The sequence below is a fragment of the Raphanus sativus genome, unplaced genomic scaffold, assembly GCF_000801105.2.
Source record: "Raphanus sativus cultivar WK10039 unplaced genomic scaffold, ASM80110v3 Scaffold0655, whole genome shotgun sequence".
Classification (NCBI taxonomy): Eukaryota; Viridiplantae; Streptophyta; class Magnoliopsida; order Brassicales; family Brassicaceae; genus Raphanus; species Raphanus sativus.
In genome coordinates, this window is record NW_026615972.1 from 16,952 (window position 1) to 32,235 (window position 15,284).

The window sequence follows — 15,284 nt, forward strand, 5'->3', positions numbered from 1 at the left end:
GAATGGAGTTGAGGTTTTTGATTCTGAGGATTGAAAGTGATTGTTGGGTACAATGATGAGTGTTTCCTGCTGAGGAGGAAAGATGATTAGTAATTTTCTCTGAATTTTTTTTTCTGGTACTAGAAGAATAAAGGAAAAAAAGCTGAGATTGAAAATGAAATGAAAAAGAGTATGGAGATGATTTTTTTTTTTAAGAAAACAAGAAAATAAGACAATTGGACAGTTTGATCAAAAAAAAAAAGACATATTGGACAGCATTTTGTTTTATGAAATCTATCTTATTTTTGTTGGTTTATTGTTTCTTACACTTGATAAATAAATTGAAATTTGTAATACGTTTGTTCCTTTTTGTAATAGCTACTCCTTTGTCTCTTTTTGGGTCTATGGAAAAGTTGATTCTCTAGAGTGTTACTTGTCAAACTCTGCCATAAGGGCTTTGCTTGCTTCTCTGCAAGATGTTGGTGTGGACGTGAATGTATTGTTGTGTATGCTTGCTGTTCTCAAGCCTCCCTCTCTCCAGTACACAGCAATGCGAAGTCTCGGAGACTGGATTTCTGATATTGATACATTGGTAGTGAAATGGTTTGCTCAACCATTACAGCTCAGATGCATTCCACCATATAGTTTCAGATTACCGGATTTACCTACCCCAAAATTTAGTTTAGGTGTCAATTTACGGGATTCACCTAGCCAAAGCCGGTCTCAATCGCAAGGAAAAGCCATTGAAGCAAATAAAGTACTTTCTCTCCATCAAAATCGGGTCAGACAAGTATCAAGGAATCATCCAAACAGCAATTTCATATCATGTATGACCGATGCGGCATGGAACAAAATCAAATTGATAGCAAGATTGGGATGGTTCTTCTTGGATCTAGGTCTAGAGACTCCAATTCATGGATCTACGGCTGAAAGTTTCATCAGCTCAAACCTTATTGCAGGGGTCGTCACGATTCGATCAGCACTTTGCATGGCGCTAATCTTGGAGTTCTCCACATTCAAAGTTCTCCTCGACAGTTTAACGCTAATCAGAACTATCTCTGGCAACTTTCAGTCTAAAGAAATCATCGAAATTATCTGATTGATCTCCTCTAGTTTTGCATCAATTTCTTTCTATCATGTTTTTAGATCGGACAACGTAGTTGCCAATGATTTAGCAAAAAAGGTTTTCCAAGTCTTTTCTCTTTAGTGCATCTCCAACCCACTCTATTTTTCACTATAAAAATAAGATTTAGAATAAAATTGCTCAAGTGATACTCTATTTTTCACTTTATAATATAGAGTAAGTTATTTTTTTTGTTCATCATTTTATTTTTCACTCTAAAATAGAATGTTATTGGAATAAACTCTAACTTTATTATAGAGTCATTCTATTTTAGAGTAGAAAATAGAGTAAATCATTAGAGATGATCTTATAACGGCAATTTTTAGCATTATTTGTGGTCATTTCTTTTTTTTTAGTTGATCTAATGAAGTTCCAGTGAAAAAAGGAAGAAAAAGTTGATTATTTCTTTGAATAAAATCTCTAATGGTTGGATACAAACACAAAAATACAGAAAAAGTTACAATCATGATCGGCCTGAATACCTTAGTATTTCAATTTAGATGATTATATAACTTAAAGTTTGTCGATGCTGGTTTCTAGTATAATCTTAACCATTTAGTATTTATGTTTGTTAACAAAACTCTCTAAGTCTCTATGTTAAACCTCCACTATTTTAAATATACTACTATGACATAATAGATTACAATAACATGGACGACAAGTTTGATTTCTTGTCAAGTCTGTACATCGGAAATGCTTATAAATCTATACTATTAAAGTAGGATCCTATTGGATTTTTTACTAAAAATACCCTTTTTTTTAATAACATTGCATATTTCATTAAAGGCAATCAAGTAATATTAATAACACATCTATATTGGGTCACTTTTTTTAAATCCAACCCATTGCCCACATCATCTCTTTCGGGCCATTTGGGCCGATTAACAAATCAGATTTAATTTTTATTTTTTTTGGATCGGGTTCGAGTCAGATCTTTCCGGGTCCGGGTGGGTTCGGTTCTCATGCATAAGAACCTGAAAAATAACCAAATAACCAAAATATCTAAAACGGGTTCGGTTATTCATACTCAGAGTAACCAAAGTATCCGATTCGGTTCAAATTTTTTATCCAAATTACTCAAAAGTAACCAAAAGTAACCAAAAATATCCATTCTATACCGTTTTATTGGGTAACTTTTATCCAAACTATCATATTTTATCCAAAAATACTCAAAAGTACTAAAAATGACTATTATAGTTAACTTATGATATTAATTTAAAATATTAAAATAATTATAAATATAATTATAACATATATTTTTAGATATATATTAACATTTCGGGTATCTTCGGGTTCTCATTTGGTTTTCGGTTCGGATCGATTCTTCGGATATAGCAATTTAGAATTCATTCGGATATTTACCTCAGGTCTGATCGGGTTCGGGACCCTGATTTTTGGGTCGGTTTTGGGTTGGTTCTTCGGGTCCGGATATTGTGATCAGGCATATACTCATTTAAAATGAAACACGATAAAGAAAGATAAAAACTTAAGTCTTTTATAAAAAAAACAAGTATATGAAAATATGACATTTATTAAATATTTGCCAATTTAAAAAAAAAGATAAAGGAAAATAAACCCGCGCTTTAAAAGCGCGGGTCAAAATCTAATCTATATTATTAAAAGAGAAGTACCCATATAAATTGCCCCTAAGATTTTAAAGTTATTTACACTACCATGCCACTGAAAATTAAAGTAAACTACCTTATTTAATGCTTGTCTTTTTTAGTTGAATTAATGTGTTGTCTTAATATAGATTAAGTTACCTATTTTAATGTTTGTCTTTTTCAGTTAAGTTAATGTGTTGTCCTAATATAAAATTTAATTTTTCTTCTCTATTAAATCAATTTCGAAATTATTTATAGTTTTACTAATGATGTCTTTTCAGTTTAATAAATACATTTCTTAATTCTAAATTTACCACATTTAATGATAATAAAAATCCAATATGGTATGGTAGGAAAATTATTGTGCCATCACTATCTTTTAATATTCGAACCAAACCAATTTTTATATTAAGTTTAAGTTTTTAGCATACATTATTCAAATTTATTTGTTATATATATTTTTACTTTTATATTTTAAGAATTTTAGTTTTTTTTAAACAATTTAAATGAGTTATCCGAACCAAACCATGAACCGAAATTATAAATATCCGAATGAGACTAAAACCTTTCACCCCGAAAATCTAAAACCCAAAGAAACATGAATCAAACCCTAATGGATATCTGAACGCCCATGTCTACTACAAGATATAAAAACTAAATCACCTTATTTATTTTCGAAAAATTATTTTCCATTGACTTTCTCATCCGTCTACAGTAATTATGAAAACTAAATGTCAAAATCCAATCTGAAAATTATTGAACACATAAACTCATTTATAATAAATTAGCAGTTAGATCAAATCTATATTATTAAAAGAGAAGTACTCATATAAATTACCCCTAATTTTTCAAAGTTATTTACACTACTATGCCACTGAAAATTAAATAACTTACCTATTTTAATGCTTGTCTTTTTCAGTTGAGTTAGTGTGATGTCCTAATATAAATTAAATTGCCTATTTTAAAGTTTGTCTTTTTCAGTTGAGTTAATGTGATGTCTTAATATAAATTAAGTTACCTATTTTAATGTTTGTTTTTTTCAGTTGAGTTAATGTGTTGTCCAAATATAAAATTTAATTTTCATTCTCTATTAAATCAATTTCGAAATTATTTATAGTTTTATTAATTGCTGTCTTTTCAGTTTAATAAATACATTTCCTAATTCTAAATTTACCACATTTAATGATAATAAAAATCGCATATGGTAGGAAAATTATTGTGCCATCACTATCTTTTAATATTCGAACCAAACCAAATTTTTATGTTAATTTTAAGTTTTGGCATAGATTATTCAAATTTATATATATATATATATATATTTTTTACACATACATCTAATCATAGATGTTAGATTTGTTTAAATGATCTCCAGTATCAGTGATACATTTTAGGTTAAATGCAAAATTATTAAATTACTTAATTTAATATGATTACATTTACAAATATAACATTTAGTACACACAAAATTTAAAATTTAAAATTAAATACCGAATGAGATTATTTCTTAACAAATTTATATTAATAAAAATTCCAAATATTTGGAATTCGAAAGCATTATGATCCACACCTATACTATTTTAATTATGATAATTGAATTTATATAAGAATATTTTATTATAATTATAATTTTATTTTTTTATAACTGCAAAAAATTAGTTTTTGATCTAAATTTATGATCAAATATTACAAATATATCATTTAATACAAACTGAAAACTAAAAACATAAAATAAATACCCGTGCGGTCGCACGGGTCAAGATCTAGTTGAGCTTAAGAAAGATATCACCCGCAATTTTTTTTTTTTTAACGAAAAATCCTTTTTTAATGAAAAATCGTTTTTAATGAAAAAAACATATTTTATTAAATAGAATCAAATAGAATAAACCAAAGAGTTATGAAAAAACTAGAGTTTTGTGTTCAAATTTCTTTTGTAAACAATTCTGTCAATATATTATATATGTTTTCGTGCAATATAATAAAGAAAAAATACTGCAAACAGTAAAGAGAAACGAATAAATTCACTCTATTCCAAAGCCAAACTTAAACTACAGTAAAACTTTTAATAAATTAATAATATTGAAACTTTGAAATTTTATTAATTTATAGAGATATTAATTTACAAAAAAATTGTTATTTAGGTTCTTATTTTAAGACATATTTATTCTAAGATAAGATTTCTTTTTTTTTGATTTTAGTGTATAAATATTAATTGTTATTTTTGAAATTTGACACTTATGTTAATTTTATTATATTATTTGGTGTATAAATATATATTGCATAAGATTTAAATGTGGTTTTAGATACAATATTACTATTATTAAGTGTTAAAAATATATAAAAATAATTTTATTGTGAATATAAAATAAATGATATTAAAATAAAGACACGGTCCTTCCGGATAAAACCTTAGAGATGCTTTTCCCAGTTCCATATCTAAAACAAACACACCTCGAACAAATTCGACTTTATCACCCAAATAAAAGACTGTCTATGTCATTTTGGTGGTAAAATTCTAGAGGTCTTTTGAAATGGTATTATACATTGACAATTGCAATCTTATGATGAAGACTAAAAATTGAGAGATTCCAACGATCAACACAAAATATGCTAATGAATTAACGTACATTTGGTCCATTCCTTTGCTAGAAGATTAATAAAAGTAAGGAGACACTGAATGTTTAGGGTTTAGAGTGGGTTTTAATTAGTTTTATATTTTTATATGTTCATTTTTGGTTTAGTGTTAACTTTTATAGGTGCTTATTCCCTCTTTTCCTCCCTCGAGGTGCTGATTTTATGGGTTTTTTTCCAAGAAAAAAAAAGTGACTATATCATTGTTTGTTTATTCACCCAATTTCATTTTATTTTTCGTTTAGGTCTCCTTTCTCTACAATTTGCAACATTTTCCAAGAAAGAATAAACAGGAATGATGAGTTTCTTTGTATGTATCATTTTTATTAACATGCACATACTCAAAATTCCTTTTAGGACATTATCAGTCTAAAAAAAATGGTAAACCATTCTCCGGAGAGAAAATGTCAAAGTCTCGATGACCCCGCAATGTGGAAATTTGGTGTGATACGGATTCGAATTCGGATCTCTCGGAGATCTACGGAACGTCTTGACTACCCGACCACAGACGCGTGGTTGACATCATCAGTCTAGACAAACTTATCTCAACCATTTGTTAATTTTTCCTTGCCAAAACAACTCTTCAACATGAAACTGTATTGTACCAGCACAACAATGTAACTATTAATTGATTAAACCTTAGTATATTAAAATAGTCAGCACCTTGTTTGTATTGTAGAAGTTATACATATAGATGCCGCACTAGTGTCTTGATCGAGATTGATTATGTAGTACGACGATAGATTCGTTGGGGACTATTTTAATAAAGTAATTTTTTATTTAAAATAAATCATAAACTTGAGATAAGTGGCATTTCGGACCCATTTAACGGCGGGTGTCGCAAAAGGTATGTTTATATAATAAACGAGTTGATATGCAAATTCATATAATAAACGCAAACGGGAGAATAATTTAATTTTGATATATCTTGTAAGCTAAGAGCATACCTTTCTTTATTTCTGTTACCAGTTCTGAATGTACACAGGGGCGGATGTAGTAAGGGACGTACGGGGGGTCACGTGCCCCCGTCTCATTCTTCATTTTCTTTAAGCAATTATAGTTAATCAAGATCAGTGCCCCTATATAATTATAAAATACAGTGAAAAATATTATGTGTCTCCGACTAAATGAAATTCTAAATCCGCCACTGAATGTACAAAAGTAGTAGCATAACTTTTATGTATATTGTTTCTAGACTTTGATAATTTACCTAGCATATGCATTGAACATATGAGAAGCTCATATGATAATATTTTGTAAAAGCTGAAGAGTTCTCTTCGAATAATATTTTTTTGTTAATTTCTTAAGCTTTTAAAACATTTGTTTTCATATTGTTTCCACAGAAATTTCGGAATATATAGGTGTGTATATCGATATAAAACGTTAATAAAACTTTATCACGTGATATTAATTTTTAAATTTTGTATATTGATATTCATTTTTATTAATGTTATACATTTTAGATGTGTTGCTATGTAATAAATTGTATTAAAAAGATTCAAACTGAATCGGGCAATTGGTTATTTTTATATAAATATCCGATCATGTTTTAGATACATAAATTATCTAGAAAAAACAATAACAAAATTGGCATTTTATTAACCGGTATGCTAAATTTTGGAAAAAAAATCTTCATCGAGGTGATCTAAACCGGATGGGCCCATAGGCATAAACATGCTTTGTAAATAGGTTATACTATAAATATGATTATATGATGGAAAATGTATAATTAGTGTATATAATAAAATGGATGGTGGGAGAGAAATGAGTGATGGCAATGGAAGAAGGGGACCATGAAATCTATGGAATGCGTCGGACAACTCAAAAACCTCGGCTTCATAAGAGACTTTCCCTCAATTTTATTTATCTTTTTTAGATATTAGTTTTTATTGTTTAGTACTTTATCCCTTTAAAAAAATATTTAAAAACATATATTTCAAGAAATAGTTTTTTTTAATATATTATGTTAGATAAATAATTATAAATCATAATTAAAAATATAAATGTTTATTAATCTTTTATGAACTTTAAAACTATGAAAACACTTTTAACACAAAAAATATATTTATAAGTAACAATTAATAGGTTTTTAATATAAGTCATATATATTAATTCTTTACTCTTTTTCATCCTTAAAATATTCTTTTTCTATTCACCAAAAATATTTAGAATACCTTTTTTTTGTCGACAAAATATTTAGAATACCAATATACCAAATTTGTCTTCTACTCTATTATAGTAATTCCTAGGAGCTAATTATAACTAAACGTCAACTATTATATATTATGTTAAATTTCACTCAAACTTGCATATAAATTCACAAATTAACGTATGGAACATAAAATAGAAGTCCAATAAACCAAGAAATATAGTATGTATTTTAAATTGTTTTGTTATGAATGCCTTAATTTACTTATCACAATGTGATGTGGAAATTATGAGAGAATGTTTTTTTTTGGGTGCAAATTTTAAGAATATGAGAGAATGTTTCGGTTTCTTATAAATGGTGTGATGGGTCCATAAGCATCTCTCTCTCTAAACATTTGAAAAATTATTCACCGACTCATTGATTCTCTCTTTGGGAATGTTCTGCAAGTGTTTTAACTTTTATTTACTTATTTCGAGCTTCTTAATTTACCTCCTATAAACTTCTAAATATTATCAAACTATTTGTTTTGTTACCAATATATATATTGTGTAGGGTTTGATTCTTCAAAGAATATGGTAAAGTTTATAATAACTACTGGTGCTTAGTGTCTGAGATAAAATAGTGAAAATATTTAAATGGAAAAACATCAACATTTTTGATGTACCATAAACCTTTCAAATAAAAAGCTGAATAGAGTTGATTAGGTATTGTTCAAGATATATTAAAATTAAGCTGAATGTATCTTGGAAAATCCGAGTGATCGTCATAAAAACATAACATATGAAATTTAACAACTTTTGTTTTCTTAGCATTTTTCTAATTATTACTCCTTCTGTTTTTTAAAGATACATATTCTAGACTTTTCACACATATTAAGAAATCACATTAAAAATGCATTGATTTTTGTGAATAACAATTTTCCATAATCTTTAACCAATAAAAATCCAATAAACACAATTAATTTTCTTGAAGTTAACATATTTTCATTAAATAATACATTGAAAAAGTAAAAAATGTATTTTTTTAAAACAATTGTTTTTCCTAGAACATGGATCTTTAAAAAACAGAGGGAGTATGTTATTACTTATTAGTAAATGAGTGAAGTGACTATGACTAGTGATGATTACCTGTCAGGTGAAGTTATGATTATTAATTAATTAAGGTGGTAAGCAACTGATAAGTACTGCTTAATTTTGATTCAGTGATTTATATTCGGACGGTGGAAAGCGAGAGGTGGAATTATTCGACTCTTTTTAAGAGGGTCAACATCCCCACTTGAGATCTTGAGATATGCTCTTTTAATTATCTTCCCCTACATAATTTTGTAAAAACAAATACGAATCCAAAATCATATATCTAAGGACCTTTAGTTCGTGGTAATACAATTTTCTAAAGAAGATTAAGTTACAGAATCGTTAACTTGATCAAGTGATGGTTGTATTTTATGAAAGAACCCAAGAATCAACATATTAAAGCATCAACCGGTTAGTTGTCAATGCAAGAACTTCGTTTGAAACAACCAATGCTTTAAATAATTGATAAAATTCGAGCTTTCTGGTATATTCAAAAAAGTAATTGATAAAATTATGCATTTTAAGTTTAAAAAGGCCAATGCATAGCTGTTTCGATGTAGCCAAATATCTCTCTCAATAAATATACACATGTAAAAATATTAATCAAACGATAAATGGTAGTTCTGACTTCATGGAGACAGATATGTATCTATGCGGTTATGATACATTCGTACACATAACAACTGGTTCCTGATGTGGTCCAAATTCTCGTAAAAGCGATTAGGAGTGATGATTGAGTGTCTTATCCATGTACATGACAAGTGTTTATATATACAAAACAATACCCGAAGGAAATATATAAACTTGGTTTGGAAGTAATAGATCAATACCGTTACTTCTACTCTAAGCCAAGAAATAATTAAAAGCAAAGGAGAAGAGTACGAATTAGTAACCAACAAAGTGCATGAACTGAACTCTTCTTAAGGTATTTATATCTTATCTATATCACTATATGCAAATTATATGAATTAGATATTATTAATATAAATAGATCAATCATTTTGTGGAGAGACAGAGAAGGATGATTGTTAGAAGAGCGAGAAGGAAGTGGCAGAACAAGTCATTTCAAGAAGAGACAGCTGTAATTTCATAAAGACATCAAGTGGTAGAGACAAGTGTGATGCTTAAGGTTGGTAACATTTTAAAAAATGAAAGTTATTACTTTTCCAAAAGCATTCCTGCTTCTATTTTGTAGTAGTTGTTGCTGTACTCACCTCGACTCAATCAATATCACATTAAATCATCAGACGTAGACAAAAGCAAGAGAACCCAGATTTGTCAAAGTAAGTGCAACGTTGTTGAAAGGATTTTCTTTGTTCATAACTTCATGCTTATACTTTATACATCTAAGCAGAAAAATATATGATCCAATTGACAATACAAAAGGATCAAATTGTGGTGGTACCATTAACTATGCTGGTTTTATGATTAGTAAATGGTAATGACTTTCTAACCAAACCGAGAAAGCTAAATAAACTTCTCTATAAGCTTAAAAAAAAAAAAAACTTCTCTATCAGTTAATAATTGCATTAGCTCTTAGGGTTAATGGATAGAGGTGGTACTTTTTTTTGATAGAGGTGGTACTTGGTTTACTAGGTTAATAGGTATCGGTTTGTGGATAGAGGAGGTACTTGGTTCATTAAATTAAATAGGTAAGGGTTTTAGAGGTAACACCGTATTGAACTTTTGGTGGGATTTTATGTTTAAATGTGTAGTCAAAGTGTCACTTTGGTTTTACTCTTAAATATAAAACTAAATTGAAACTATCATCATTAGTTATATGGTTTGGGTGGACCTATCTCTATATATAAATCAAGGTTGGCCCCTTATAACTCTACTACTACGACTACTCTCCACAGCTATTTGACATCATTATCATTATTCTACCTTAGACTTTTCTTACCCACATCAGAAAATAAAAAGATGTAAAAACTAACAAAAACTAAGTAAAAGGTGAAAAACTAGACATACCTTTGTCTAGATGATGGGAAATGTGTAAGGTGTGAAATGTGAATATAAATAATTTCATGTGGTACTGAGCATATTGTACTAAGTGTTCCTAAAATCAGAGCAAGGACGAAGACTTAACTCTAATGTTCATCATTCATGCAAAATGTGGCCCTTTCATTTCCTTTTGAACACACCAGAGTGTCATTTTTGTTTCCGACTAATTTTTGTCCTTTTATATAAACCGTGAGCGTTTTGTATTCTGTGATTTAACAAGACACTGGTTTCATGTTTGTTCTCAAGCGCACGTCATCCTTATTAGTTGTCCTGAAAGATTGTTATTAATCTTAAGTATTTCTAAAGAGATTACAACAAGAAAGATAAAAGGGGATTCTCACATTAGTGGCACAAAACAGAATAAGATTCAACCTCATGGATCTTTTAATATCATCGCCCTCGACTTTAAGTTGGGTACTTCTGAACTTGTTAGCTGCCAAGTGAAAGACTTATGATATGTTCTTCCCAAAATTTGAAGATTCTGGAAGGTTATATGTATACATAATACACTCAAAACTAACAGTTTAGAAGACAAAAGTTACAGGAGTTCACTGGTAATAAAAACAACTTGTTGTCCATGTTCTTTTTCTCAACGGAACTTTTCATCCTCTGAGTTAAAGAATATGGGTTTTCTGTACAGTGCAGAGAAGAAGACACCACTTTGAGAACCACGTATCTTGAATAAAGAAATTCTATATTTACCTATCTCTAACTTGAGACCACTGTTAAATTAGAACTTGGACTTTATTCAACATCCTTGGGACATATATACATAACAACATATATATGCATTAGTGCTCACTAAGAGCTGCTAATGATGGACGGTTTAAGTCATTGCTTTATTAGATGCCCTAACGTTCTTAATAGTCATCATTAGCTTTGTCTATCTCCTTCAATCTCTGCAAACTTGAGGCTTATGGTCTCCAGCATTACTTCTATCAGATCGTTTATGTCTCCAGCATTACTTCTATCAGATCGTTTATGTCTCTGAAACACTGGAAGATTCCACTCTGACGCAACTGTACCAGCTCCCTGTTCCAAATCCAGAAATCTAGTGTCTGAAACATTGTCATTTTGACGCTCTAGTAAATTCTCATTCTTTATCCGTTCTAGCAGTGTAAAGAAGACAAAAAGACCCAGTGACGCTACGCACTAACATAAAATCGTTCTTAATATACTAACCAATAAGTAACATTGTGATACAAAATAACATTGTGATACAAAATTATTACCTCACTGTTTAAGTGATCCAAGCTAGACCTTAAAGTCTCAGACGTAAAATTATCATTGATCAAAGCTAAAGCTTTCTTCACTCTGATTGAGTACCTCCCTGATGAACAATAAACATTTATTACAAGGTATATACCATAAGCAGGATATTCACTAAACATTGTTGTAACCAAGCTATTACCAGTACGATTAATCACAAAACGAGTTATACCAGGCTCCAGGCTCTTTGGGGCCTAGACCCAAGCTAGTTAAGTTTATAATAATATAGATTGAAATCTTACAAAAACGTTTTTCAAAAATTAAAAAAAGAAAAACTTGCATAAACGACTTGTTTGGTTTAGTCATTTTTAGTTTTAGTATTGGCAAATCTTAGATAGCATTTTGTGATCAAACACCAGCTTAAAACAATAGATTTTTAATGAAGCTAGCCGTTCCTTCGAGGTGATTTCTCGGTCTTTAAAGCTCGAGTTCTCGACTCTAGCCTTTGCAGAAGTCGCAGGTAAAAATATTCATGTTCCTTGTTGAAGTTATAGTTTTACCGGATTAATCCGCTTTTTAGATGAGGGATAAGTAAAAATATTCATGTTCCTTGTTTTGCTTCTTTTTTTGGATCTTTTCGGTTTCTTTGTTATGTTGGTCATCAATTTGAGTTGGGTTTTGGTTTGACCGAAGGTTTTTATCCTTTGATTAGTTTGTGATTTGCAATTAGTTTTCCTTCAAGCACGTTTTATCATTGTTACTCATGTGTGGATTTTAGTGCAGGAGATATATTTGTGTCTATGTGCTTAATATTTCATCCTTCTTGCATTTTCAAGTTTGTGTTAATAAATTTGCCAGACAAAAAGACATTAGATTTGTTTTCTGTAAAAGAACAACAATTTGTCCGTATAAATCTTTCTAAATGTTTACTGCTTACTTTTATATTGTTTGTATAGTACATGTATGTGACCAAAAGGCAAAAACACTAAAAATATATTCTTCAAATCTAGTAATCAAAAGAACAAACGCATTATCACTAGTCTCTCCTGATTTTCTAATGTACTTGGGTATAAAGTCCTCTGTAACTGCGATCGATATATTTACTATATATGTAACTTTCTTCCTAAATATCTGCTAAAGTTTATTGATAGTTTATTGATAGCAACCCACTCGCACTCAGATTGCCAATGGACAGTGGGTAATATAAATAAAATAAAGAAACAAAAGGAATTTGACAATGATAATTATGGTATTAAAATTATTTGTTTTATTAATTTCAACATTTTGTATTGTTTTCTATCATCATTACCTTCTTTTACTCTTTTTACTATTTTCAACACGATTTATTACCTTATTACTGTTTTATTTATAGTTCTAGTAGTTGCATCGAACATGGCTCATTAAATGTTTACTACTAACTAAATAAACTCTGATTATCTAACTGATCAAAACGCCATTCTGCTGCAGTATTCCTCGGTGTATTATATGGTTTATATGGATTGCGAACAAAGGCCATGAGACGGACTATGTTCATTACTTACACAGTCGTGTCAGGTGTGATATTATATAACTAAAACAAGATTAGTGCAACTGCGATGCTTAATGCTTCGTCTTTGTGACGTTATTTAATTATATAAGTCTCTCTAGATAACAATAATAATGTAAATACGCTATTTTTGTATTATTATATAAACTAGTACTTTTTGTATTATATGTAATACAAAGTGGGTGTGTAATCATATCCGAATCTATCGTGGATTTGCATATAATCCGTATTTTTCGTTTGTTTATTGTATGACCACCGTTTTAAGTTTGTATTTTAAGAAAGATTATCGTATATGTTGTCGGACAAATCTTTACTGTTGATATATAACATGCAGTTAAAAAGAAAACATTTGCTCTGTATGACTATATACAAACTTGATTTTGTAGCTGTATGATGATCATAGATTTATGATCCTCGCTGAAGTTGTGAAACGGGTCAATCATAACGAACCAGTTGCGACTAATCTATGGGTTTAATGGTTAATTTGTCAGATTTTGACCGATCAACAGAGACGTTGCAACATATTTTGCTTTAACTAATAGAAGTAAAACTGTATTTGTCTATCTGCTCGGGATAGAAGAAAGACATTGGAGAGTGGAGATACTACTAGAAATGAAGGCAACAATAACACTGATGTAGTAGATTCGCCACTATATACGTACGCATAACAAGTGGTAAACATAGGCACTATTATTTTCAAAAACGGACCCACAGATTTCTCTATATATTCATCCCAACCCTCCCCCCTCTAAATACCAAACAACACTCATCTTTCACCAAATTATTTAACTTTTTATCTTCTCTTTTTCGTATTTTAGCATATTTTCTCAAAGAGAAGATCTATAGAAAATTTCGTGTGATCTTTCTAGATTAACTGAACATGTCGCTAGACGGACTAGGAGGGATGGCTTTTGCGGAGGCTTACACGGCGAGGAAGTTTCACAGAGAAAACATGAAGACTTTGACGTCAAGCACAGCCACAACCGTCGGTGGTGGAACCGAAGACAACGGTGGACGATATAGCCGGTGGTTTTTCGGTAAGCGGAGCACCAAGAAAAACTCGGCTAAAGTTTGTGATCTAATAACTATAGAATAAGTCGATGGTCACATCCAGAACTAATCTAAGGAATAAAAAAACTTTATATATCTTTTGTGTTTTACTTTATTTCTGCTTTATATTTGATGATGTGTATTGTGATTTTCTTTATGAAATTTTAGGTGAGATTGTGTAAAGTGATGAGATTTCCTTAAATTTTATATGGTTCATGTGATAATTTTTCGCTTCTATGAAGAAACAAAAAAACAACATGTATTGATTCTTAAATGTTAGTGACATTAACGAAAATGTTAACGCTACTGTTATTACGTTATACAATTCCATTATCTCATCTGATGACGTCGAAATTCAGTTTCAACGCTAGTGATGATGTATATAAAAGCAATAAAACATGTCGACCGACTAGTAACTACTATTCAGAAAAGACTAAAATCTCTATAGCTAAGACCATCATTATTGGGATGCCTTAAGGACATCCCTTAAGGGAAAAGAGGAGAGGACCAAGACAGAAAATGGAAAAAAAACCTTTATATAAGGGACAGCCTTTGCAGTTTCATGATCAGAAAAAAAAAAAAAAAAGATTAGGGACTTTGTAGAAGGACTCCAATAAGGATGCTCTATTGACTATGTTATAAAACTTGGCGCATATATGTAGCCGTAACAAACCATACATAATATGGTTATGGAAACTAACACTGTAGTTTCAATCATCGTGGAAACTACGGGACTACGAGTCTAGGAAACGCATATAAGAGTATGAGTATTCGTGGTCCCTTAAGATATTCCTTAAGCGGGGGAACCATTAAACACAAGGATTGAGGAGAAAAAAGGAAGAAAATTCCTTATATTAGAAACGTCCCTTGTACCAATTCCAAACAAAAAGAAAATTAAGGGATTTTCCTAAGGGACTTG

General features: G+C 30.0%; 1 protein-coding gene across 1 annotated transcript; it reads left to right on the forward strand.

The window, feature by feature from the left end:
- Window positions 1–14,075: 14,075 nt before the first annotated feature.
- Window positions 14,076–14,589, forward strand: LOC108821144 (uncharacterized). Its single transcript, XM_018594194.2, has one exon. It carries the CDS (start codon window positions 14,196–14,198, stop codon window positions 14,409–14,411), a length of 216 nt encoding a protein of 71 aa, XP_018449696.1. The 5' UTR covers window positions 14,076–14,195; the 3' UTR covers window positions 14,412–14,589.
- The last annotated feature ends 695 nt before the right edge of the window (window positions 14,590–15,284 follow it).